The 27852-nt window shown below is 39.3% G+C and overlaps 3 protein-coding genes across 3 annotated transcripts; 2 read left to right on the plus strand and 1 right to left on the minus strand.

Moving 5' to 3' along the window:
* Positions 1–1498: 1498 nt before the first annotated feature.
* LOC134616585 (mitochondrial adenyl nucleotide antiporter SLC25A24-like) lies at positions 1499–9150 on the minus strand. The gene is made up of 10 exons (XM_063461464.1): positions 8772–9150; positions 8445–8571; positions 8235–8322; positions 7984–8095; positions 5663–5821; positions 5422–5574; positions 5203–5310; positions 4926–5093; positions 4590–4740; positions 1499–2732 (listed from the first exon to the last, which is right to left on the minus strand). Exons 1-10 carry the CDS (start codon positions 8946–8948, stop codon positions 2551–2553), a joined length of 1425 nt encoding a protein of 474 aa, XP_063317534.1. The 5' UTR covers positions 8949–9150; the 3' UTR covers positions 1499–2550.
* A 2725-nt stretch (positions 9151–11875) lies between these two features.
* Positions 11876–19766, plus strand: LOC134616887 (EEIG family member 2-like). Its single transcript, XM_063461951.1, has 11 exons — positions 11876–12114; positions 13833–13953; positions 14209–14238; positions 14681–14797; positions 15314–15360; positions 16703–16806; positions 17078–17173; positions 17269–17476; positions 17680–17816; positions 18326–18389; positions 18656–19766. Exons 1-11 carry the CDS (start codon positions 11969–11971, stop codon positions 18696–18698), a joined length of 1113 nt encoding a protein of 370 aa, XP_063318021.1. The 5' UTR covers positions 11876–11968; the 3' UTR covers positions 18699–19766.
* A 509-nt stretch (positions 19767–20275) lies between these two features.
* prpf38b (pre-mRNA processing factor 38B) lies at positions 20276–27318 on the plus strand. Its single transcript, XM_063462378.1, has 6 exons — positions 20276–20687; positions 21153–21221; positions 21451–21602; positions 22984–23044; positions 24307–24542; positions 25968–27318. The coding sequence occupies exons 1-6, from the start codon at positions 20478–20480 to the stop codon at positions 26623–26625; spliced, it is 1386 nt and encodes a 461-aa protein (XP_063318448.1). The 5' UTR covers positions 20276–20477; the 3' UTR covers positions 26626–27318.
* Positions 27319–27852: the final 534 nt, after the last annotated feature.

A 27852-nucleotide genomic window follows, 5' to 3' on the forward strand; every position in this document is an offset into this window, starting at 1 on the left:
GCCAGCAAGGAAACATCTGTCACAAAAACGCCACAAAATGAAGAAGGTTAAGAGACACCCACAAGGAACTTCAGTAAAATAAATCGTATCTTACGACTGATTGCATAGTTAAATAAACATAGTAGGTAATAAGCAAGTAATGTGATCCCAGTGAATATACAGCATTGTGCAGATCACCTCTCACCTATTTATATTTCCCTTCCAAGGAGCCAGACTTTACTGGAATTTTTTTAGTTTTCTTCAGCAGCAGTTCTCCAGGCTTTCTGAAGATCTTTCAGTTTTATTTTTCTGACATTGACTGCTTTTTCACTTATTTTCAGTCCAATCTTTTCAAAGGATTTTTTTTACTTGTTTTATTATTATTACTTTTATTATTATTATTTATGATGCCTACTATCAAACGTTTAATTAAAAATGCGGTTTGTATAGTATGTCTATACCCCCTGAGGCCCCAGCTTCCAAAAATCCTGGGGTATTAACATATCCCCAAGGTGTTTACACCCCAGATGGTCAGAGCTGTTTTGCTGGCATTAGGGAAGCCTGCTCACTTGGTTTTAATGTTGTGGCTAATCACTGTATATACAGGTGTTGTCAGAAATGTAAGAAATTAGAGAATTTTTTCTCCAGCAGGCATTTAACTTGTCCATGTGGGCAGTTTCATTTGAGCTTGAAGATATGGATTATGGAGCAGGGGCTTCTCTCAGTCCTTGGTGATTTAAACTCACTTCAGTGTGGACATGGCTGTGTTCTATGACTGTGTTCCAGGAGTTTTAAGTTCGTGGCAGAATTGAGCCTTGGTGGTTCCTGAACATCCTAACCATTTTCCTCTCATCTGACAGTGACACTTTGGGTCTTCTTCTAAACTTTGGCAAATGGATGACACATCCAAACAACTTGTACAAGGAACAAGATATCTGGACCTGCAATTGTTTAGAAATCTGCAGCTGTTTAGACGTGGTTCCAAGAGACCTTTCCAACTTGTGTAAATCTACAACTCTCCTTCTAAGCTCTTTCCTGAGTTCCTTAAACTTTCCCATTGTTTAGAGTATTGATCAGCGTATTGACCAATCAAGTGAGTGTCAAAAAACAAATCCTTTTTACCAGTTGTAGTTAATCATGATCACTAACAAGAACTTAACAGGTTTTGACCATGTCAAGTTCAACGACATTGTAGAACCTTCAGCGTCACTTATTAAAGATTTAAGTGAGTACATGCACATCTTCAGACTTGTATGCATATTTTTAAAGCTGTGTGGATTAGCAAGAATCCAACATTCAACTGTACACGTTTTCTCTTCCCTCCTAATTTTGGAGGATTTAATTTGTTATGGAAAAAAATGTGCACAGAAATTTCAATCAAAAATGCAAAGCTGATGCAAAAATGTTCTGAGTTTTTGTATTTCCGATTAATCTCATTCTTCATAGATGCTAACCAGATGGAAGTTCAATATCCTTACTGACACCAACACAAAGTTTAAGTTCTGTGTGAAAACAAATCCACAGGTTTTGTCTTTATTGACCGCTTGGCAAAGATTTCAACACATCAGACCGATTTTCCAACCAGTGATCCTTACATTACTGAGGAGGCAATATCAGCATCCAAGCCTCCCTGGAAGGACCAAGTTTCACTAACTAATAAATCAAGACTATTTTCAAGCTCAGAAAATGTCACATAAACTAAACACAGAAGATTGTTATCATGCATGCTACATCTAAACTCCATCCACTTGGCTGTGTGAAAGAGTATGAAACAAATGAATGAATGTTAACTGTAGCAGGAATGTGTTGTGCGTATGTATTAGGTTGAAATGAGGATTGAAACATGAGAAACACATGCTTCTTGCAAGTATTTTTCATCGTTAAATCCTATAAATAAGCATAACTGGAAACATATATACAGTAATATGTATAGTTATAAAATACATCTTCTGATGTTATCGTCAGATTTACACCCATATAAGGCACATTTAAATCGTTATCAAACAGAGAGATCAGTGGTTTTCACATTGCACAAGATGTGTGTCTTCATTCACACACTGTTCCAGTGTTAACAAGTATTCGTTTGTCCAAGCCAGCTATTTTTAGTGGACAGCTGCTGATTGGAGAACAGTTTGTTTGGAACCGCTGTCACTTAGGGCAGGTGTTTACAAAATCATGTATACAGTGCATAGACATGTGAAAGGTTCAGCTGACATAGCGTCATTTTTCAACCAAAGGAAACGCACAACGCTATGTCACGTATATGTTTCATCACAGTTTAAAGGAATATCCGTGGCATAAATGAAATGAGCCATTATACTTAACACGTTTTAGTGTTTTTCCAGAACTGTCTTTTTGTGTGTAAATAACGCAAGTAAATGCAGGAAGAATGGTATGTTTTACAGTAAGAAAAAAACATTTGAGCATGCATACCACAAATTATTAATGCTTTAACTACTGGCAGACGGCTCTTAAAACATGCACTGTATGCTTGATCGCCGTCTGTCTTTTTGGAGTTATTTCAGGCATTTTCAAGTCTGACATATAAAGTAAACTTTTTTTTTTGCAGTATCATTTGGAGATCCCTAAGCCACTCTTCATATACTCATAAACCACGTAGCTAATGCTGACTGCAGGAATGACTTTCATGAAGTTCGGCAGGATGCCCCGGTAGAGTCCAAAAACACCATCTTTGGCTACAATCTTCTTCATCAGAGAACTCATAGAAGGCTGGTTTGATGGTTCCAGAGATGCTGCAAAGAAATATAAGCTATGTTAGAGAACCAATTAAAAAGCAAAAAGTGAACTCACTGGCCACTTTGTTAGGTACATCTGCCCAACTGACTTAATGAAAATATGTAATCAGCCAGTCACATAACAGCAACTCAACATATTTAGACATGTAGTCATGGTCAGGACGACCTGCTAAAGTTCAAACTGAGAATCGTTTAAGTGACTTTGATTGTGGATGGTTGTTTTTGTCAGACAGGCTGGTCTGACCATTTCAGAAACTATTGATCTGCTGGGATTTTCCCACACAGTCGTCTCTAGGGTGTATAGAGAATAGTTAGAAAGAGAAAACATCCAATGAGTGCCAGTTCTCTTGGTGAAAATGCCTTGTTGATGTTAGATAACATGTAAGCACAGATCCATCCTGTCTTGTATCAAACAGTTCAGGCTGCTGGCAGTGTAATGGTGGAAGAGATACTTTCTTTTTAGCACATGTGGGGTCCCTTAGTACTAGGGATGGGTACTGATATCCGGTGCCAAACGGTAGTAACCAGACTGAAAAGCAGCGCACATTTCGGTGCTTTATTTCGGTGCTTTTTTTTTTCCTGAAATGTCATACACTTTGGATTCTAGCCAATCATTTTACCTTTCAAAGGATAGTAGGCAGGCCCAGGTACGTACGTTCTTTTAGAGCAGAGCTACAAATTAAAAATGCCCAAGGTGAAGCGGTCAAAGTCTGGCTGTACTTCACAGCAAAAGATGCAAAGTCAGCAGCCTGCAACAAGTGCTTTAAGGTGATACTGTGCAAAGGAGGTAACACCTCAAATCTGATGAAACACCTGGTGACGCATAGCGTTTTTTTAAAAGCTGAGAAATGCACCGTATTTGATAGCTTGCTGCAAGACCTCACACCGAGCACATCTACTGCGGATGTGGTAAATCTCCATTAGCGAGTTAGTGCGGATCGCCCCGTGCGTGGGGCTGGATGGTGCTTATCATTTTGCAGAAAAAAAGAGACTGCTAAAAATAAAAACATAAGAGGTTTTTGGACAAAGTTTGTGTTCTCCATTCTTTAAGCACCGGTTCGAACACCGTTTAAGCACCGGCACCGCGTCAAAAGTACCGATTTGGCACCGGTATCGGATAAAACCTAAACGATACCCGTCCCTACTTAGTACCAACTGAGCATTGTTCAAGCACAGCAGCCTACCTTAGTATTGTTGCTAATCACGCCCATCCCTCTATGACCACAGTGTACCATCTTCTGATGGTTAATTCCAACAGGATAAAACCCCATATCTCAAAACTCAAACCATCTCAAACTGAGATTTTGAACATGACAATGAGTTCACTGTTCCTCAAATGGCCTCCACAATCACCAGATCTCAATCTAAGAGGAGAGTCACATTGTGGATGCCAGTATGAACCAAGGATTGTCTCTGGGGAATGTTTCCAGCACCTTGCTGAATCTATGCCAAGAAGAATCCAACCTGATAATAGCAACATGTAACTAATAAAGTGGCCAATGAATGTAGTGGCCCATAACAGCCAACATTTTTGTCTATTAGTCTCTTTACTCATATAACACTGATTTGTCAGTTTGTGAGACCATGACCCTGTCTAAATGTTACACTCAAAAAACAACTTTCATCTCAAAGTGAACAACATTAAAGAGGAATGCCCTTTTTCAGATGGAGCCCCTTTACATTACGTGGGTTGTAACACAAGTATATATTTACAGAAAACATGGATCACATTTACAGAACCTTTAAACCATCAAATGCATCCCGCCCACCTTGAAAAATATTGTGCTATTATTATGCAATGAAGGGGCTACCTAGTTATGTCATTACTGTTTTCAAAAATCAGGCTGTGTTTACCTTGTGCTTGCATCCGAGTGCGCACAAGTGCGAGTGGATAGCTTGCCAGCTGGCCACAGGTACTAGAGATGGTCCCACAGCCCAGCAACACCAGCACTCCAGGGTTGGCTGACTCAGTGGCGTAATGTGCCAACCAAGTGTTCTTTAGAGTCTAGAGAGTTATGATAAGAGAAAGGAAAATTCAGGTAATGTGCAAAATCAGCATAACACAAAAATTTCTCTCATTTAATTTAATGCAACTCTGCACGATGGATTGGTTTAGTGTGCATATAAATGATCTAATTAACTAAAGTGCAATCCATTGTGAAATATCCATGCGTCACAAAGCCAGCATACCTCATAAACAGCCAGGTCTATCCCAGCATAGGGAAGGATGCCCAGTAAGTTTGGTACGTAGCCCTTGTAGAAAGCTTTGACGCCCTCCTTCCTCAGGATCTTCTTGGCACAATCAAACATTCCTGCATACTGGCCAGTTTTCCTAAGGGTCAACCGAGTCTTTAATACCTAAGAGAGAAGCAATGCATAAAAAACACAAAGGAGGTCAGATTCGGTTGGTTTGCGTGGAGAGGAGGTGTTACCACATCCAGTGAGGCAGCATCACAGATCTTGTTACCTCCATTGGGTAGATTGCTGTCTGTGCTGTGGCCCCAGCCAGAGAGCCAGCCAGAAACCTCTGGTGGGTCTCAATCTTCGCTCCTTCTGATGATAACAACCTCTTATACTGTAACAGAAAACGTACAAAGCCACAATATTTGCTACTGCATTTAATAGCTGCAAACAAAAGTATTTAAAAAACAAAACAAAATCACATTTCAACGGCACGGTTCCTTACTTGTTCGTATGCCATGAACTTAATCGCCGTCTCGGGTGCAATCTTTAAAACATTTATTCCATTTCCCCTCCACAGCGAAGTCACACCTCCTTCTACAATCATTTGCTTAAAGCCCCCTAGCAGACTTATCCGGTTGGCCTTTGAAGAATGAACCTGCGGTGCAAATATATGCTTTAAGTAAAACATGGTCACAGACATCTATTTATCCATCTATTTGTTCCACTTCTGTCATATTTGTCACCTGCATGAAGACTTTCACTCGGTCCAGTGGGGCAGTACCGGTACGAGAAACAGACCCTGCCACAGCACCTGCAACAAGCTGCTTCCACCAGCCACCTGTGCTCTTCTCTTCCTCTGTGAATTCATCTGGGATGGCAAGACTGTCACCTATGTCCAGAACCTAGTGATTACATAAGCAGATTTACTCAGCGAGACCAAATTCATGAACCCTGGCACATCTGATTTACAGTCATGGGAAAAAGAAAGCTCTCACAGGACTCTATGCAGTCCAGAACCATCTTTAGCAACAATAACATTAAGTATGATCATTTTTATGAGTCTTTTGCATCAATGTGGATGAATTCTTATTTAAAACATTGCTTCACTTCATTGAGGTTTGCAGGCACAGCTCTCTTAAGGTCCCACCCCAGGATTTCAGGTTGAAGTTAGGACTAGAGCCTGACTAAGTTAGGACTTTTAAGACTGATACCAATACCAGTATCTTGTGATTTAAAAACCTGATGTATCAGCTGATATTTTCATTCTTTCAGACACATAAAACATAAACACATTTTCCTAATTTTTGCTTTGTTAGGGAAATATGTGTAGTTATTTATGGTTACTGATTGCTGTCTGAGGGACAAACTATGCATCATCTACATTCATAACATGGCAGAAGCCTATTTCTCCCATCTCTTCTTTACTACATAAGCACCGATACCAATATATTGCCCTACTCATATCAGTCAGGCTCTAGTGTGGAGTTTGACTGGGTCACTGCAACACCTTGATTCTTTTCTTTTTCAGCCATTCTGTTCATTCTGCAAGACAGATGGCCTCATATTTGACTCTAGAATACTTAATTATACAGAGGGGTTCGTACTCAGTGGCTGCATGGTACTTCCTCCTCTGTGCTGGCAGCTGTTATGAGGCATTTGTGCTGATATGCTGAGTTTGGTTTTCACAGCTTTAAATATATCGATGTGCATTATGGCCAAATATCTCCAGCTTGGTCTCATCTGCCCAAATGACATTGTTTTCACAAGACTGCATAGAGTCCTGTGAAACCCTTATTTTTCTTATGACTGCATGTCTGTCAGCAGACGGGATACTACTGTAGGTACAAACACAGACTCTTATTAGTATTTCTCTTTCTGTGTAATACACATTATAAAATGCCTTATAGGTGAATTTCTTTGCCTTTGATAATGAAGCTTTCACTGAAGGGTTGTGCCACTTAAGGGTTTCTTTGTGTGGTTTCAAATGTACAAGGTCAACAACAACAACTTCTCCTTTTTGAGGTCAGTGATGCAGAAGCATTTTTTCAAGTTATATTGTAACTAGAAGGCAACATTTACAAAATCTTCAACACGAGCTGTCAGCCAAAAGATGAAAACATTATAAAAAAAACAAAAAAAACAACAACAACCACTATTTTAGATGTGTAAATCATTTAAAAGGGTTGTAGAAAAGGATATGCAGTGAGGAAAAGCTGAAACCATTTGAGCCAAAGAATGATTTGAGCTTCTTGTCCTTTCACTAGAATAACTACTGAGCTGAATAAACCCTTATCTAGTATATGCAGCGTTTTCCCCAAAGCATAAAGCACTACTGTGTGCTCTATTTGAAGCTGAAAGTCAAACTTAGAGTGCCCAGTGGGAATTTTCAACTGTAACGCCGCTTCAAGTTGGACTTACAACTCAAGATGTCAGTGCAGCCCCACCAAACCTGACTTAACAATCCAACATGGCAGCAGTGTACAAAAACACAGTAAAGCTGTACAACTTGTAACCTGTACTATCAATGTTGTATAGCTCCCTAAATGAGCCACTCACAGAGCACTGACCAGACTATCCATGAATGTCCTGCAGCACTGTTTATAAGTATTGCCAGTGATAGATACATGGCTCTACCTTGCTAAGAAGCACAACAAATCCTGTTTTCCCTCTTTTCCTACTTTAATACTGGAGCACGCTCAGTTCGGTAGAGACACCCAGCTCTGATATCTGACTTTTGAGATAAATGGAACACATCATTAGTTAAAAACACACTCTACTGGCAGTCTAATGCAAAGCTAAGGGGAAAGGCAAAGGTTCTTGGACTTGCTGCGGTCATTTGTAGGGCACGTTTCCTGTATGACAATGCAGTTCTGCCTTTGCCCAGGTCACCACTTCCAAAGCTGCTGCCTTGTGTGAACTGCAGAGGAAATCTATAAAGCTAGCACGAGAGGACTACACAGCATGTGATTCACTTCACAGCAGCTGACTCTGTGTGTGTACGTCTGCTAAAAGCACTTGTCTGTGATACAGACAGTATATGTGAGTGATTTTATATGATACATACTGAGGAGTGTTTCCAGTAGCGTATAATCTCTTCCAGGTTGTGAGCAGGGCATAACAGGAAGTGTTCCCTCCACTCGTTCCAGTCAACCATCATGGTTCCATCTATATCCATACTGAGGAAACACAAGTTTTTATCCTATGAAATGTATGATTATTGTATGGAAGTACACTATCCGATCACATATACTTCACATAATCTTAAATTTTATTCTTCAGACACATGTCACAGCGCGTAAAAAGTGGAGGTCAAACCTCTGTAAGATTTTTAGGGCATCCTCTCCGCTGACATCTATGCCCAGCTCTGCAAGAGACTGCTGGATCTCTGAGGAATCGATGCGCCCTGACACATAAACACTCCAGTGAAACAAGCTGCAGTATGTGACTGTGTAAACATTCACTGGAAAGCCATGTGACTAAAGCAGAGCATTCATTTATTTCTTGCAACCTCGCTCCTCTCCCTACCATCATCATTTTTGTCCAGGCTCTTAAACGTCAGCCACAGCTTCTTCTCGTGCTCCTTCAGATACTTGGTAAACTCGTTGAAGTCCAGGCACCCGTCTTTATTTTGGTCACCAGATGACACTATTTTCTGTAAGGTAGAGATATAGTGTAAGTGTTTTTTCAGTTATATTCACAGTGTCTCACTCTCTGTCTCTAAAACACACACACACATACACACAAAGGGTGTAAAGTGTCACATTACTACGGAAATGCATGCAAAACGAGCAGGCCAGGACTTGAAACTCATATCTCTGTGTGAGTCCTCTCCCTCAGCAGACTGATATTTACCTGTGCAGCACCCTGGCGGAATATGCCCATTGCCTTGAGGCCCTCTCGTAATTCAGCAACATCCACCTTCCCATCTTTGTTGGTATCGAGCCTTTCAAACAGGTCCTGGTACGACCTCTCACTGTCGGTATCCCAGCATCGGGCATTTGACAGTAACGTCCGTAACGTCTGATACATTGTAGAGCTAATGTGCAAACTGGGTCCAGACCTGAGCCGTCCTGCAGTCGGAGTCAAATTAGCAATCCATACTGAAAATCACCCATAAATCCAATGCAAAATCCACATGCGAACTCGTCGTCGGCAGTGACAAATCGGTCTTTTACTCGGGTTATTCTGCAGCCTGCCCTATGCAAAGGTGCGCTCCGGAGCGTTTCGGGGGAACTGCAGCGATCTGTGGGCGGAGCAATGTAGACTACGTAACTACACGGTGTTTTTTTACGGAGAAGCGGGAAACATGGCAGCATATGAAAGCAGTGGAGAAAAAAAATATAAAAACTCACGGAGGGATGATATGCATAATCCGGCTTATGATTTTAAAACCGGACAGTGCATAACAGAGGACATTTAATCTCTTCATCTAACAGGACGTGTCAGTCCAGAGCAGTTATTTCCTACAGCGCAGCACCGCTCCTCTCCAGCAGAGGGCGACGTTTCACTGCACAGAAACAGCAACGGGGTAATACTAGACTGTATGCATAACACACTGAGGTTATAATAGGTAACTAAACCAGATTTCAGTCAACTTGAATTTAAAAAAAACAAACAAACAAAAAAAATAACTTTATAAAAAAAAGCAAAAAACGAACTGAACAAACAAACAGTCCCTGACATGACAGCCTTTGTGTTGTAATATCTGTTCTACACCTTTAAATCTTACCCTTGATAAATGTTTCTGTACTATAGCAAACAAAAAGACAGGCAAACTAAGCTTAAATATGAACAATCAAATCCACTTTGGAAAATAACTGAAAGTAAATTGGACTAAAAACCAAAGCATTTTAAAAAGTAAATAAAAAGGCAAAACTATAATATCTCTGAAAGGCGCATACTCTCAGAAAAATTATAGTTCGTAAATGTTCTTCAAAGAACCATTTTAAAAAAGGTTCTTTGAAAAACCATTTAAACCATTTCTTAATGGTTCTTTGGGGCACCTTTAAAGGTTCTTCAAAGAACCACTGAAAGAAATGGTTCTTCAAAGAACCATTGCTTGAAAGGTTCTTTGAACTATGAACCTTCCAGATCCCTCAGGTCATCTGGATCCGGTTTTTTATCAGTTCCCAGAGTCAGAACCAGACACGGAGAAGCTGCATTCAGCTTTTATGCTCCATATATCTGGAACAAACTCGCAGAAAGCCTCAGATCAGCTGAAACACTCAGTTTATTTCAATCCAGGTTGAAGACTCACCTGTTCCCAGCTGCATTTGAATAAAGCACCAAATCCACACTTTTAAGCTTAAATTTCAAAACTTACATTTTAACTACTGATTTTATCTACTGTTCCTTCCTTCTTTTTCTTTTTTTTAAATTTGTTTTTGTTTTTTAATGTCTCTGTAAAGCACTTTGAATCACCTTGTTGTTGAATTGTGCTATATAAATAAACTTGCTTTGCCTTGCCTTTGTGGCATTAAAAAAGGTTCTTCTATGGCATCAGTCTAAAGAACCACTTTTGGTTCCAGTTGGCACCTTTATTTTTCTGAGTGTAGAGTAGCCTATACTATATGTGCTGATAACTGCTATTTCAGCCTGTTGACTGGTTATGCATCAGCTCAGGATTGCTTAAATTTGAGCGACTTCTGGTTTATTTTGTGAACGGTATAAAAGTCACGTCTAACCACAAGTTGGATACTTCCTGCCATTCCCATGGATGACACCCAGAAGTGACCGCATGTCTACATTACTGACAAATGAGGCTATGTTTTAGATAAAGAAAAAAACCTTTTATCCATCAGTCTTTTAGTAGATTCAAACATCTCCACCATAAGCTACAAGATTAAAGCTGCTCACAGCCATAATGTGCTATCTGGTACTTTTCCCATGTGTTGTTTTTATATATTTTTATTTTTCAGTGAAGCAACTGAACGCATTCAATTTAAATTTTATTAATATGATTCTTTCATCTCTCATATCACACCCTGTTTGTACTTTGTTCTATTTTATCTTGTTGAGGTAGTCTACTTTATTTAGCTGATTTTATTATAGAATGTAAAGTCCTGCGAAAAACAAAGTAAATCCTTACTTATTTCAGGGTAATTAAGCGATTAAGTAACAACCAGGTTTATTAATTGATCAGGAAGTATGAGCACTTCTTTAAAAGCAGGGATTTTGGCAGTTTGCTGATTTGAAGCGTTCAGTCTTCCCAGGAGTGGATGCCCAAGCAAATTCAGCCCAAAGCCACAGCATGTAATGCTTACAGAAATAAGAAGAACATCACACCACAGTTTAGGTTTGCAAAACTGCCTCAGAACAAACCACGCGATATCTAGACTAATATCCTTTGGACAGATGAGAACAAATTGGGGATGTATAGCCATAATGAACAGCACCACATCTGTAAAAACTTTTTTTTCGCATAACTTTATTCAGTGTTTTCCAAACCTTTTTGTGAAAGTAAATGTTATCATATTCTATTATTATTTTTGTCCCCAGCTAGCAATTATGTCTGTAATGATCACTTTGTTCACTACTGATAGAAAGATAAGATAAAGGTCAGGTCAAACCGTATACAGTCTGAGATGACATTGTTCCATGCATTTATTAACAACGTTTACATTTTAATAGACAACTCAACTTTAAACCATCTTCTTTTGCATTTCCTCCTTTTGTCACATGCCACCTTCTGTTTTGTCTTTTATGGTCAGTGCTGACCCCCCACCCCCCAAAAAAGGTGTTGCTGGTGTTGCCCCAGTGAGCTTCAGCCACACTGTAACAATTGTACCGTCACCCACCTACACACGTTAAATTCGGGTTGTCGGCATTTCTTCTTTTTTCTTTAACCTAGCTGTCCAATCACACCGCGGAATTTCCCTGGCGTCATTAATATTGTGTTTCAGTGGGTGGGAAGGAAGAGATTTGAACTTTGAGTCGTGTCTGCAGAGCAGCGACAGCTGAGTGAGCAGCAGAGACAGCTCGGAGAAAGTGTTCGGCTGTCTGCCACCTCCACAGCTTCACCCGGATATTGCGCTGCACAGTCTCACATCATGTCGTTTATTCTTATGAAGAAAAAGAGATTTAAATTTAAGGTGGACTTCGACTTGGAGGAATTGTCGTCGGTTCCCATTGTCAACGGAGTTTTATTTTGTAAAGTCAGACTACTGGATGGAGGTTTTGCTGAAGAGTCCTCCCGGTAAGATTTTTCTTCTAATTTAATTTAGCTAATTATAGCAACAGGTCACTAATTGTTTGGGGAAAATTTTATCAGTCAGGTCCAAATTCAGCTTATTTTTGACACCTGTTTGCATTTATTGCGTCGTGGTTGCTTCTTCGGTGCCTACAGCATTCCGCTGTATTCGTAGCTGACGTTTAGCTAACTCAACACCAGCTGTTCGCTAACTTAAACTACTTAAACTTACCTCAACGACAGTTGAAGACCTGTATGTAAGGAGGCAACAGAACAGACCAGCAGAGTGATTTAACGCCTTAAAACGAACACAGAGACTCTCGTTCGTCGTTTCAAGAGACAGAGAGTTTTTTTTTTAATCTAACCTATATTTGTAAAGTTTATCTAAGCAGTTGCTAAGCAACAACTGCTGTTAATTGTGTAGTGGAACAGCGAGACCACCGGTCGACGTTGGGATATCAACAATAATGGTTAACATTGGGATGTTTGTTTGTTTGTTTGTTTAATATAACACTGACTCCGGTTGAAAAAAATATTTAAAGTTATACTTTCATTCATTGTTTTTCTAATGATTAAAAAAAGAAAAATCTACAGTAATCACGTGTCGCTAATTTATGGCAGTGAGAAGCCCGAGAACAGATTGTTGTTTTTCCAATTCAAAGGCGCATGCTAGGTCATAGTCTCCTGGGACGCTTTTTTACTGCACGTTACTTTAATGAGTCACTCTGGAAAAACGGAGTCGGAAGCGCTGGCCCTCATTACTTTGCTATGGTAACTCTCCCTAAACTATTGTGTAAACACGGTATTCTTAAGTTTATCCTGCCTCAACCACTGCTTTTTATTTCCTGCTCCCTTTGCAAATATCCTACAAATACAATATCTATCTATCTATCTATCTATCTATCTATCTATCTATCTATCTAAGTTTATTTTCCCCATACCTTAAAAACAACAACAACAATAAAACAACTTTGTTCCCAAAGTCAGCAAAGTTTTTAAAAGTTTTATCTATCTATCATTCATTTATTGGGCTGATTTTTCAGATTTTGACTGGTGATCCTGTGCATGGAGCTTTTGTGTCTCAGTGATTGTAGATGTAATTGCTTGATAATAACTTGTCCAAACCATAACTTGTTTTTTATTTTGTATGTGTGGTATGATGTGTTTACTTTCCTTTTTGGAATCTTCTACATATATATGTAGATGGTCTGCAATGATAGGATTGCATTCAGTATCATTGCACATGTGGAACAACAACAAAGATGTGTTCTGTTTTATCCTACTGCCCAAAAAACTGCCTGGCTGCTTTTGTGGCTTTGAGAGCTGCTTTTAGAAGGACAGTATAAAAACTATTTAGAAGCATCTCATTATACTTCCTGAAAACCTGCATACAAAATAAAACTGTGACATTTCCTAACATAAAAGAATGTGCTAAATTGATACGCATGTTTGTTACTCAATATCAGACTATTGCAGTTAAATATTTGCTGAGGATGAGTTATCTCAAGACATCATCTGATAGACAACAAGGGACAAGGGTTGGAAATTAGCAATAGCTATAAACTTTATATGCAGCACACCAGTTTGAGAATTGCCGAAGCATAAAAGGAGCTTGTTTACTGCTTGAATAAGTGCTAATCCCTTCTTCTCCACACATTTGGAAGCTATTAAGATACTGTGATATATCTGTATGTCCACTAGTGATTAAATCACTTGTCTTACAGGGAGCCCGTCCAAGCCAACTGTGTGCGCTGGAAGAAGAAATTCTCTTTCATGTGTAAGATGAGTGCCAACGCTGGAACGGGTGTGCTAGACCCCTGTGTTTGCCGTGTGTCGGTGCGCAAGGTACAAAACCCTTTGTTTCTGTTTTGTTGAAACAATTGAGAATGCACAGTGGGAGTTGTTCCATAGCCATAGTTCATGCAGTGAGCAGAGACTTGAGTGTCTATTTACATAAGGTTAGAAGAACTGTTGTAACTTCAACACAGCAGTTCATTGTTGTTCACGGACTTTAGTTGTCCTGCAAAAACTTATAAATAGAGGCAAGGAATAGTAAATAAACAGGCAAATTATGTGATATCACTTTCTTTGTCATTTCAGGAATTGAAGGGTGGAAAAACATACGCAAAGGTAATACTTCTCTTCTAAAGTGTGTAGAATTGTTGTGGTGGAAAAAAATCTGCTTAATAACAAGTCTTATCAAACCTTTCTAAGATAATGATGATAACGAGACGTCCTTCAGATGCCCAGAGAATTTTTTTTTTTTTTTTTTATAGCTTGCAGTTTCCGGCTTTGGTCACTGATTGGAAAAAAAAGACTGACATGTTAACCAATAACTCCAATGAGGAGTTAAAGAATTAGGCAATCTTATTTCTCAAGTTTCCAAGGTCCCAACTCATACAGGTTACATTGTTTCCCATAGCTAGACCTGCATTGAATTTCTGTGTTTTTAGGACTTAAATCTCGTGATCCTTTGTAAAAAACATAATAAATAAAAATCTATATTTAAGGTATGTCATCTGACTTCTAATCAGTTCAAACTTGTTGAGTTGTCACTTTTCACTCTGCACAGCTGGGCTTTGCTGACTTAAACTTGTCTGAGTTTGCTGGGTCTGGCAGCACAGTACGACGCTGTCTCCTGGAGGGATATGACACAAAGAACACCAGACAAGATAACTCAATTCTCAAGGTATGACAATGATGCAACACACACAGCTATAAAACACCAATAAATAAGATGGAAAGGGACCTTAAGAGTATCTATCACACTGGTGATGTGTTGTCACAGCTCAGTAGTTCACTCTTGTTTGTCTGTACACATTAAGAAAACTAAGTGAATTTCTCAATAGACAAGAACACATGTATGTTTGAGAAAGCTGAATGTGTGACATACATTGGAAAAAAGTGAGCGCCCTGAAAGCTGAGACAAGACATGTCTGAGCTTGTGACTTATAAACTACCTGTGCTGTGGGAATGAGGTTAAAATATACGTGTTCCTCCAGGGGCAAAAAGAAAGACATGCAATCAACTTTCTCAGAAAATCTTATTATATTAACCACACTTAAAAGATACCGTGTGAAACCAAACTAGAAAGCAGAAAGCTGTATGCCTTTGTATTCCTTTCTAAAGCTAGAAAGCAGAAAGCTGTATGCCTTTGTATTCCTTTCTAAAGCTGCCAATCCTGTTGCTCTTGTCTCTGTTACAGGTTGTCATCACCACACAGCTTATGTCTGGAGATCCCTGTTTTAAAACGTAAGAGTGCTTCTTCAACCTAACATCTCACACGTGCAACTAAGAAATTCTTAAATTATCTTTTTTTAAATATATATATATATATATTTATTTATTTAATTTTGATAAATACTTAATTTGGTTTGCATGCCTAACTGCAAAGCTTTATATTTGTGGTTGCAACGAAAGTCTGCTCCTGAGGTATAAACGTCTGCTTCTAACCTCAGAGGAAGTGCTTTCTTGACTTCCTGTCTGTCCTAAAGTGACACCCTCACGCATGTTATCAGTAATGAGATCCAGAGAAGTAATGGCAAAGTACTTTGTAGGTGAGGCCTTATTGTTGTCTTATCTGAGAGCTAATGATGCCTCACCCAAAACACTGAGCTGCCCAACCTTAAGAGTGACCAATGGCTGATATGTGATCAGAAGCTTTATGTAGAACAGGTTTGTCGCAAACGATGTGATGTAACGTCACACTCCTGGCAAAGCCTGTACCATGTGCAAACAGTAAGCTGCCTTTCTTGATATTTCTTTCCTGTTTCAGCTCATGCTTAGTGTAATAACACACAAGCTGTTGCCCTGGAGATGTCTAGAGCTTAGTCACCCAACCCACAGAGTGTTACTCATTGTGTGTGTGTGTGTGTGTGTGTGTGTAGGATTTACAACGTGGAGGAGAATGGATGCTCTTTTTTTCACTCTTTGTAGAACTCGCGTTACTGTGCCTTTTGTTGTTTGCCAAACTAGAGGTTGCTAATAACTTGCTTATAACTAATACTAACCAGTGTGATCAAACAGCCAGTTGTTTATGAGTAAATGTGTTTGAATATTAGTGTCAAACCTACACAGAAAGTGTTTACATGGATGGTTGATATTTTGACTTGGCAGTAAAAGCACCAGCTGATTCCAGTAGAGACACACCAGCTGTGAAGCCAACATGCTTTCTGGCTGCATGTGTTTTTGAATTTGCCCTTCATTTTAATGTCACCTACATACGTAAAACTTGCACTTTATACAGTTGTGGCAGAATATCTGCCCACCACAGACACACTTGCATATAAACACCTACCAAATGTATTCAGAAACCACTTTTGTGTTATTTCCAGCTATAGTAGGTGTCTATGATAGCACAAATATAGATGAAGTCTTACTCACAAGGTGAAAACACCAGCGACAGCTGTTCCAGCTGTAGCAAAAGGTGTCACAGTTGAATCAGTGAGCAACCCGGCAAGCTCACCTAGTCGTGAATTATCGATTCAGTAACCAGCTGTGGTTTCCATGCCACGATAAGCCAAAAGGTCTGATGTAGGGAAGCTTTGTTTACATAAGTTTTAATGAAGTTAACCAAAACCTGTGTTCCCTTTAGTCCCCCATCTACAGCCATGACTCTGGGGGTCCCACAGGCAAATGCAGAGTGTCTACTTGAGGGGAGGAAAGGAGGAGACATGCACATATCACACTCAGTCTCTGGTACGTATATGTAGCTTATGGCAAATACCCTTTAATATTACTGGTCAGTTTCTTACAGAAACACAGATATTTTTTGGGAGACTGTAATGGGGTCGACTATGAAATCAATATTCCTTAATCATGACACTGGATAGCAGTAGCTGCATTTACGTTTTATCATGTTTTGTTATGTTTTGTCAATTATGATAGCAAAGCTATAAAAAATGTGTGATTTCTATTTAATTTACTGCAATTTATTATAATTTACTAAATACATCACTTTTTTTAACAGGGACTCCAGGAAAGTCTGTATCCGTGCCAGAGGAGCTGGTAACATTTGGTCACTCTCGAACACCCAGCTATGCAAGTCAGCTGTCAAAAATTTCAGGTAGAAATACTGTGACACACATTTATTCACTTTAATCATTGGAAATGTTCTCATATTTATTCACTATATGGGTTTTTCCCCCTCACATGCTGTAGGTTACAGCTCAAACAACTCCAGTTTAACAGATCTGAGCCATCGGCGGAGCGGGTCAGGAGGTTCTGCCTCTACGGGCATCGGCAGCATCCTTGAACACAGTGATCAGCAGGTGGAGAGAGGAGAGAAGGAGAATAAGACTACTCCCCCAGTCTCTGCAACTTATCATCATACGTTTGACAGCCCTGCAATACATTTAAAGGCTCAAAGGTGATACAGACAGTTACTCTGGCCTTGGAATAGTATGCTATTGATAAGATGGTGGTCTTCTGACCACTATTACATTCTTTCCATGCTCTATTTAACCTGATGACAATGTATAGTATTTCCTAATTTATAAATGACATTTTTTTTTTCTTGGTGTTTGAACCCTGTATTTGCAATACTGACCCATGTTTCTCTTGCCTCGTTAGACACCCAGTCAAGCAGAACTCTGTGGAGAATCAGCTGAAAAGAGTCGACGCGACCAGAGTGGATGCAGATGATATAATTGAGAAAATCCTCCAGAGCCAGGATTTCAGCCACGGATTCTTGGACTCCAGTGCAGAGGGTGTGTACTCCTGATCTTGGTGTGGAACGTTTCCCACCATGTTGCAGATGGGATCAAGTTACTTTGAGGTGTCGCAACAGTGTAATGTCTCTAGGGGTTAATTCAAGTCCCTAGTATGCCTTAAGCCAATCTTGCCAAAGATGATTCATCTTTCATGAAGAATTGCATAACTTATCACAGTAATGCCACGAGGTGTGGTTTAAACTCACATCTGGATAGCTACCCTGTTACAAAGTCTTAGAGAGAGAAGAGTTGTTTGTTGTGTTGAGATTAAGAAAGGATGAGTCTCCCTGTTTATTGAGACAAATGTTGCACACATTTTTGTGTGGAAATGCATCCTCAACTATAAACTACCTACCTCTGTTCCTGAAAAGATCTTGCTTGCCTGAAACTCATTTATTGGTTGATCTTAACCTTAAAACCAGTGGAGCATTTTTTAAGCCCCGACTGTAGGAACTGATTTTTGGTTTTCTTATTTCTAATGTGTATTTGTGTTTGTGTTGCTGCAGAGGAGGGGCTCAGCTTGTTTGTTGGTCCTGGAGGAAGCACAGCTTTGGGAAGCCAGCACATGAGGTGGGTTTGATTATGTAACCATGGGTTGGGGGTGCAAGACACCAGACACCAAACATTTACTATAAATATGGGCAATTAAGAGAAGGCTAAATAAGGGTTCTGATAAGGACTCTATGTATCTGCTTTATACTCTGTGTAACTGGTCTTCATGTTCTATACTTAAGGGGCACATTTTCATGATAAAATCATATCTGCCAGATCAGATGGCAATCCTTATATTGTGTGTGTTTTCCTGTCCTGTAACAAACTGCGGCATTCTCTTTCAGGGTCGCAATTGGAGCCTTTGAGCAGGTGGTCATCAAGCGCTAGGCTTTGGAAAGCACGTGTCCCCACAAAGGGTGCTGTATTATTCTGATGCAGAGGCCAAAGGACTGAACAGTGGATTTACCATCAGAACTTGCACCATCTCATTCCAAGGGAGATCTAATTTCTCTTATGCAATCGCTCTCCAGCTGATGTGCAGCTTAGCCAGGACAGCCCCCTAGTGTTCAGGAAGTGGAGCTGAAGGCCACATTATTGAAACGTTTTGCGGACTGAGATAACTGGTGCACTGATCTTCTTGTCCTCTCTGGAAAAAGTAAGACATACTGTAAGTCTTCTGCTTACCCCACTTAGTGGCATTTTCATGCTGGGGTTTTCATTTAAAAAAATGCTTAAAATAATTCCACATGTCCCTTACATGTCTTTGGTACAGCTGTGATTTTTTTTTTAAATTCACTTGAAGTGACAAGCCAAAATGTCTGTGTCAGTGGGTTTGTTTTGGTTTTGGTATTTAAGCTGCAAAAGCAAAAGAGGGTTGTGGAAGAATTATGGCATATGACTGTGGGTTAAAGAGGGTTTCTTTCCTCTCTCTCATTTTTTAACAGGTGTTTTCTGCAAGAAAGGTAAACTTTTGACATCTGTGAAAAGGATTTTATCTAAATGTAGATTCCAGACAATTGCACACCTCTACCTATGTAAAATCTAAGTATTATAAAACTGACAATGGTTATAGTAGGTTGGTTGGTTGGTTATTTATTGTGGTTGTAGTAAGATTTTATTTTAATAATTCATGCTCAATACAAATGAACACCTTTCTTCATCTGGTTGTGATGAAGGGTTACAGCATTGAAAATATTCACATTAATACAGTTAATTGTGTGTGGATGTTAAGTTAATCATAATCATCATAATAATAATAGTAATATATTTTTTAGTCACAAATTTGTTTTACCAAATTAAAGATGTACAATGCTTAATGTATATTTTGCTGCCAAATATACGTCTTTGTACATCATCTGTTTCAGTATGTCATTCTGACAACCCGCTGGTTATCATCACATGCACATATCTGTTTATAGAGATTAACTGTATATACACTCAGTCAGTTTGTTGACATTTTCCTGCATTTATTGTCAACTTTTTTTTAAATAAAAACTTTAATTCTGGAAAGTTTCTATCTAGTATTTGTGCTTCATTTCTAAATCCTAGTGCAGAAGAGTGTGAAAGACAGCCACATTTCAACAAAATAATTAAAAAGGAAAGTAAACACTGAAAGAGAAACCTTGATGTTTGGAATAACTGGATTTTGTGTCTGAATTCTTGAAATGTGCACGCCAAAACCATGGATGTTAAAAAAAAAAAATTGACGATGCTACTTCCGGTTTGGGGAAAAGCCTTTTCAAAGTAAGAATTCGCTAACTACATTCACACAAATAGCAACAGAAAGCTTACGTGTTTTGAATTAGTTATACCTGGATGTAATTGTAAAACCACATCTTTTAAAAATGTATTTGTTTGACCTGTCAAATATAACTTAAACCATTCATCCAGGCTTGCATGCTTTTATTTTAAAAATTAAACGCGCTGACGTATCAACGTCGCAGGACAGCAGCAGTGCACCACAAACGTCACAGTTCCGGTTCCACCTCGCAGTACTTCAGCTACACCGACGGCGGGAAGTTATTATCATCAATTTAGCTACATTTCACCAAGGATTAAACAGGCAAATTTGTTAACGATCGACAATTCACTACCTAATGTTGATGGCTCTGTAGCCGGATATACGCAAAAATTAAAGAAAGCATAGCGGTGGTGGATTCAGCTAACATGGCTACCGTCGGAAACCAGCTACCAACGCAGGCCGTTAGCAAGCCTACATCTGGAAAACATGGAAACGTACTGCCCCTGTGGGGCAACGAAAAGACTATGAACCTTAACCCAATGATTCTTACCAACGTGCTGTCCTCGCCGTATTTCAAAGTACAACTTTATGAGCTAAAGACCTACCATGAAGTTGTGGACGAAATCTATTTCAAGGTAACGATAACAATAACATTTGCTGATGCTAACCCGCATGCTAGGTTAGGTAACCACGTCCAGTTTAGCTAGCAGGGTTGTAGCAGTGTACAACTGTCGTCAAGTAATAAGCGCAGCGGGGAGGGCAGGGTTTATATAACTCCCAATGCAGGCGAGGGAAGGTGGTGTTGTCATGTCGTACAGCACAGTATGCGTATAACTTTGAATTACTGTTAGTTAAAGAGATTATTAACATTAACATTATTATATCAATTAAAGTCACCTTAATTGCCTTCCGTCGTTAACGTTAGAACTACTCCACTTGAGTTTGAGACCCGTTGATTGGGCATATGTTAAAGAAATATAAGGAAAGTTGAGCAGGCGGTAAATCTCTGTCGTTGTTTTGATAATGCCTTGAAGCGTCATGGAGTTGATTGGTGTGTGTGGGTTTTTTTAAGCGGTTTGTGTTTGTCTGTGTGCCTGCAGGTGACTCACATTGAGCCCTGGGAAAAAGGAAGCAGAAAGACTGCAGGCCAGACTGGAATGTGCGGAGGGGTAAGTGAGAAGTACGTGCTTTTTGTACTCCCCACCTTTCCCTTTTTTCTGTGCCAGGATGAAGGATGGCAGCTTGATAAAATCACTTAACCTGATCTGCAAACTGGTGAAATCAGTTGTGCACCATTAAAAAAAGCTACAATTCACTGCACTTCCGCTGGTGAGTTTAATAGTTTTGTGGCAATGTTGCAATTTAAAGTTTTCATTTAAACTTGTCTTCTTTCGCTAGGTACGCGGAGTAGGCACGGGTGGGATTGTTTCTACTGCTTTCTGTCTTCTATACAAACTGTTTACTCTCAAGCTGACTCGCAAACAGCTCATGGGCCTGATTACACACACAGACTCTCCGTACATCCGAGCCCTTGGTTTCATGTATATAAGGTATGTGTTATAACTCACTACAAGTTTTTTCTTGTTTCAGAGGACAGATGAGTATGACTGAGTATTAGGGCCACATAAAAATTAGAGCTCATTTTGAGGTTAAAGTCAAAATGCTATTTTGAGAAAAAAGTCGACATGTAGACATTACAGTTGTGGTTTCAAGCCAAACAACTGTCCCAGCTCCCATGCCTTTTGTTTGGATGAGTTAGTGAGACAACTTGATCAGCTGTCTTATTGTGTCTTGTGACATAACATAACCAATGGATATCGTTGCATCTTTGCACAAATCTGACCAACCTTTTCAAGTTTGTGTGTGTTGTTGCCTGCACCTTCTCCTCAGCATTCTTAAACTTATTAGCACACTGTTTATGTGCCAAAAGATAACATTTTTCCTTGTAACTAAAACCATTTCACTAACTCATCAACATTAGACTTTAATCTCAAAAATAGTATTTCGGTTTTAATCTCAAAATTGTGCCTATATTCTCAAAATGATTGATAAACTTTTTTTTTCCTTAACGTGGCCCTAATGCTCCGTAGATACATCATTGCAATTTAAATCATCACATTGTTTAGAAAAGTTGTCTTCGACCATCTCCAGTTTGCCTAAAAATAGTATAGTCCAAAATATGGAAATATATAATTAAATTAAAACTATATTATACACATTTAAGTTATAATTAGAATAACGATATTCCAGTAATTTTTTTGGTACAACTTGTAATATCAAGAGTCCTAAAAAGGAAAATACGTTCTAAGAATTTGATGTTATAAAGTATTCTACAGGTTTCTTTTGCATTGTTGTGAACTACAAGTATATAATATTCAAAAATTGTATTTTGCAGTGTGAATTTATTCATTAGTGTTTGCTGAAATATGGACAATCCTTTTTGAATTTTTCCCATAGGTAAACTGGACATTATTCAGATATGTTTTCACGTAGTTACAATTTATTTGTGAAAATATAATGCTTTTAGGTGTAACAGTTGTGGAGATTTACATGTTCTCAAGTACACAAAACATGCTGGAAGTGGGTTTATAGACCATTAATAAAAATAAAGATGTGCTTGCTTACATGTATAAAGCTAACAAAGGTTATTTTATATGCAAATCGGAGATGGTCAAGCAGAATCGCCGTGATGGTTTGAGATGGAGTGATGTAGATTTTTTTTTTTTGTTATGTTTTGTTTTGTTTGTTTTAGACCATCATGAGCATTACTAATTAAAATCTTAATTAAATTTAAAAATAAGTTAGTGAAGTAATATGACTAGGCAATGTTTTGTTTAAATAATTACCTCAAATGTGTAAACCATGTTGCTCCTGTAAAAGATGAGCTCAAAATGATAAACTTCTGTGCTTTTGCTCCCTTTCCTGTCTCAGATACACTCAGCCCCCAACAGATTTGTTTGAATGGTATGATGGCTTCCTGGATGATGAGGAGGTATGTCACCTCGGGTAATAATTTCATGTTTCTTTCTCCTTCTCCTTGAAATGCACAGTTGAACGTCACTCATAAAAAGCTGTACTCCCCCACCCACCCCCTTGTGATGCTCATAGCTGATTTTTCACCTTTGCCTTCATTTGGCTTAATTGTCCCCAGTTTTTGTCCTCTAAACCTGAGTAGCTAGGTTACTTTTGCTCACTGCTCTGCTGCTGATTTTTATCGGGGTAAGTACCACACGTGATGCCGAGTAAATCATTTAGTCACTGTAATTTTAAGGCATGCCCTCTGTTTTCTGACAAGCTTTTGTAAGGACTTGTTGCACAAAACTACATTTGGGATAAATAGCAATTGGAACATTGGTACGAAATAAACACTGTGTTATTTAATGCATGTAAAATATTTGCTTACGTTAATTAATTATTTTCATATTTAGGTGAAATCTAATTTTATCCCAGGCTGTGCAACCAGGCCTCCTCTGATGTTCTTTTGCATTATATTTGAATTGAATAATTCTGAAATCCTACCCAACTGGTTAATTCCCCTGTTTTTTTCTTTAGATGCCCATTGTGCAGCAGGTGAATTGGATATTGTATCTCAGCACTGTTGGTTTGCGTGAGTGCAAAGTGGCTGTTCTCTACCATATAAAATTGATAACTATTCAAATGGTGTGCACTTACCTACCTGCTCCAATCTGTGCTTACACTGTGGGCAATTTTTATTCTCTTTGAGCGTTCATTATGCTTTTGGGAGATTGAAGAAGGAAGCTAAAGCTTCTTTCTCTTTTTTCCCTTTAGCACAATGACAGTGTGCCCCAATGTTTCACTCTTTCTTTCCTTCATATTTAGCCTGAAGAGTTAAACATTACCACTTTTTTGAAGATGCTGTTTGAAATAAGGATATGAAGGATGGGCATTGCGTCGTATAAATGTAGTGACTTTTGCTGCATAATTAAAGCTCACTCTGTAAATACAGACACTAGGAAATAACAGACAGGTTAGGTGAGACCAGACTTTTAAGATATTCAGAGCTGTGTTTCCACTATTAATAAGTAAGGCCAGGCACATTTGATTGTTTTTTGGTCTTTGATGAGAGATTAAGCTAGATGAACAGAGGTGAAGGTTCAGTGCTTGGTCATCACAAATTGCTTTTTGATGTGAGGCAAGATTGGAAAAAAAATATATTTGTCAATGTACTAAATTTGTGTGCTAACTGAGTCTTTTTTCTTTTTTTGCTTTATTTCTCCCACCATTTGGTTTTAGGAGCTCGACGTAAAAGCAGGAGGTGGTTGTGTGATGACCATTGGAGAGATGCTGCGCTCCTTCCTGACCAAACTGGAGTGGTTTTCCACACTGTTCCCCCGTATCCCAGTGCCTGTGCAAAAAGTTATTGACCAGCAAATAAAGGCAAGGCCACGGAAGGTACCTCAGAAGGAGACGCAAGAGGACGAGGATGGGTTTGCAGAGTCGGGAAGGCAAGGAGAACGCCGGCGCTCCAGGTAAGGGCAGTGATTCAAACTGAGTGTTTCTACTGAGCTGTAGACTTCTCGACAGGTTAAAGCTTTCATGGAGCAATAAACAGGACAGATTTGAGTCCTGCAGTGTGTGAGCTGTTGACTTGTTTTCATGTTAACTTATTTTTCTGGCCCTTAGGTTATTTTTTTTTTTATAACTAAAGAAAAAGAAAAGGTCTATCTTATTATTTCTCTCTTTAATGCCAGTTATTAATAAAAGCATTTTAACAGTATAAATTGTCAAAATTAACTACATATAAAAATTGTTCACAAAATGAGGTTTTTGCTTTCCACAAGGACTTTGATCATGAAATGTTATATAAGCTCAAAATACACGAGACACACGTTTGTTAATTAAATGGCTAAAAGTAACAGAAAACGCGCAAACCTCTGTTAAACAGGTAGAACAGTCTCTTACCTTTAACTTTGTATAGACAAGTCATGCATGTGCATAATCAACAATAAAGGGACATTATTAGGTTATGAAAAAACCAAGGGATAGGTATTAAAGATGTTCATGGTATAATATTTGTAGTCTGAATGGACACATCAGATATCCACATCATTCTGTCAAACTTTCTCAATTTATGTGCACTGAATGAGAATCATTAGAATTCTAATAATAATGTAAAAGCGGTGAGGAACAGTTGTTTTTTAATAGCTTCTCAAATTTAATACATCAGAATAAAAATAAATAAATTGCGGATTTAGAAGAAAGAGGGATTGCATAACTGAACTGCCACAGGACTGAAGGAGCTCCTTTGATATTTAGTGGAGCATTTAGATTTCATTAGTCTTTCCTTGTGTGTGTCTGACTTGCCAGAACAGTGTGTGTTGTGTGGCAGATGGAGATAAAGCTTAGACAGCATCCTCCACATCCATCCTTTGGTGACCTTGGTGTAGAAAATCCAAAGCAAATAGTAACATTTGAAGTTTTTAAAGCATCCATGTTGCCCAAAAAAAAATAAAAATCTGATATGCACAATAAAGTTAGAATAAGTCATATTATTCAAATCTTAAGAATATGTATATGTGGAAGGTATTTTGCTGGGGTCCGAGCAAAATGTGTCAACTGGGAAATGTCACCCCGTAATGATCTCACCATCTCAGATAACTTTGTTTACCACTACTGTCAGTGACATAAACCTTTGCTAATGCTGACATGCCCATGGAAACAGACACTGCACTATAAATAAGGCTACATGTTCTGCATATAAAACATCCTCATCGGTATATCTGTGCTGCACTTTCAAATATCTGAACTCTGCCATGACTAAAAATACCACAGTCTTTAAAAAAAAAAAAAGTTGTGTGTCAGTTAAATGTCAAAACGTAAGAGTTTGGAATTGTGCTCATGTGGTTTTGTTTTTGAAGTAAATTGTTCTAAGATGATTCTGTCGCTGTTTCCAGGACACCCAGGCGGACACCGAGCCCCCGTAGGTCGCCCAAACGGTCCAGGAGCAGGAGCCACCATCGCGAGAAAGAGCGCCACGGGCCCAGCTTTGATCGAGAGCTGGAGAGAGAGCGTGACCGGCAGAGGAAGGAGAGGGAAGGCAGGGACCGAGACAGGGACAGGGGGGACCGAGGGGACAGGGAAAGACGACGCTCCCGTAGCGCGGACAGAAACAGAGAGCGCAAGAGAAGCCGCAGCGGTAGCCGGGACCGTAGGAGCGAGCGCAAGGAGAAGGAAAGGGACGGTGGGGATGACAGGAGCAGGAGGAAGGACAGGGATCACCATAAAGACAGAGGCACTGAGAGGGAGAGGTCCAGGGATAAGAAGAGCAGGGGAGAGACTGACGACCGCAGGCACAAAGATGATAGGGAAAGGCATAGGGACGAGAGGAAGGCCAAAAGGTCCAGCCGGAGTCGAAGCAGAGAGAGGAGACACAAAAGTGGGGCAGAGGAGAAGAGCAGGAAAAGGGAGCGCAGCCACAGCAGGGAGAGGGACAGGGAGAGAGACGGAGAACAGCGCTCTCACAAACGCAGTCGCAGCAAAGAGAGGAGCCACCATCAGCGAGAGTCCAGCAATGACCATAGTAGACACAGAAGGAGTCAGAGCATCGAGTAAATGTCGCCTTGCAGCAATATTACTTGTGTTTTTCCTCCTCTTTTTCTATATCCGGCTGTCTGCTCTGTCACTTGTGCTAAAAAGAAGGAACAGTTGCACATCGGACATTTGGATTTGTTGTCTATGGCCGATGTTGCTTTATGTTTTTCCGCTATTTCACTCCCCATTAGACCATCGTTAGTCTTCACTTGAATTCTGGAAAGTGGAAAAAAAAAAAAGGCATTTTAATTTTCTATTTTTTGTTTTGTTTTGTTGTCCCAGAAAGATGGGGGTTTGTACATAATTTCTAAAGCTGTCTACACGCTGCACACGGGCAGAGTTGGACTTCCTGCTGGGCCGGACGCCTTCGGCGCTATACTATCGCCATGTAGATTACATGATTCATGAAAAATGACTGTAATTACTTTCAGCCTGTGCAAAAGACCACATTTGCTTACTCTTAAAATTTGTCTGATATGCCTCTGTACACGAATGGTTGAAGTTCAACACTTAACGTAAAGGCCATGTGGCTCAGCTAAAGCAGAACAGTTCTGTCCGTGATCACGTGTAGACATCTTGAGAGCGTTTTAATCCTCTCAAATGCGGTCCGCAAAGGGTAATTTTTACAAAACACACTTGAGCCCTGCTTGTGTTGTGTTTCGGTTATTGCTCTGTTGCATTTTGTTTTCTAATAAAACACTTTAAAAAAAAAAAGGAGAAAAAAAAAGCGACGTGTCGTTTGTACAACTCATACACTCATGTACACACAAAGAAGCTGAAAGAAAATATTTTCATTATTTTATTAGAATGTAGTCTGAAAATTATTTGCATGTTAAATACACATTTAGCAATGATGATAATTTACAAAATGAGAATTAAAAAAGCAGGAGGAACATGCAACTTCAACCAGCAGTAGACATAAACCCATCTTTATAAAGCGTTTTTACTATAAGTATTAACTGGAGGACAGAGCCTTTTATTTTAAAGACAACTACTTCATTATCAGTGTTGAGGCTAATGCTGAATGCATCTCATGGTACCCGAGCAGAGCAACCCACATTAATTCCCACAATCTAATGTGCTTGTGTATTGTGTGTTAAGGATTTGGCATCGAAAAGTGGAACCATTTGACTTGGATCTTTTTAAAAGGAGAGGTGTAGAGGCCTCAGAAGTGCCTTTTCTGTTTACTGTGGAAGCCCGCTGTCTGTCCGCACACATATGGGCTCAGACTCTGGCCCACTAGCGTCT

Source organism: Pelmatolapia mariae, linkage group LG18 (genome assembly GCF_036321145.2).
Source record: "Pelmatolapia mariae isolate MD_Pm_ZW linkage group LG18, Pm_UMD_F_2, whole genome shotgun sequence".
NCBI lineage: Eukaryota > Metazoa > Chordata > Actinopteri > Cichliformes > Cichlidae > Pelmatolapia > Pelmatolapia mariae.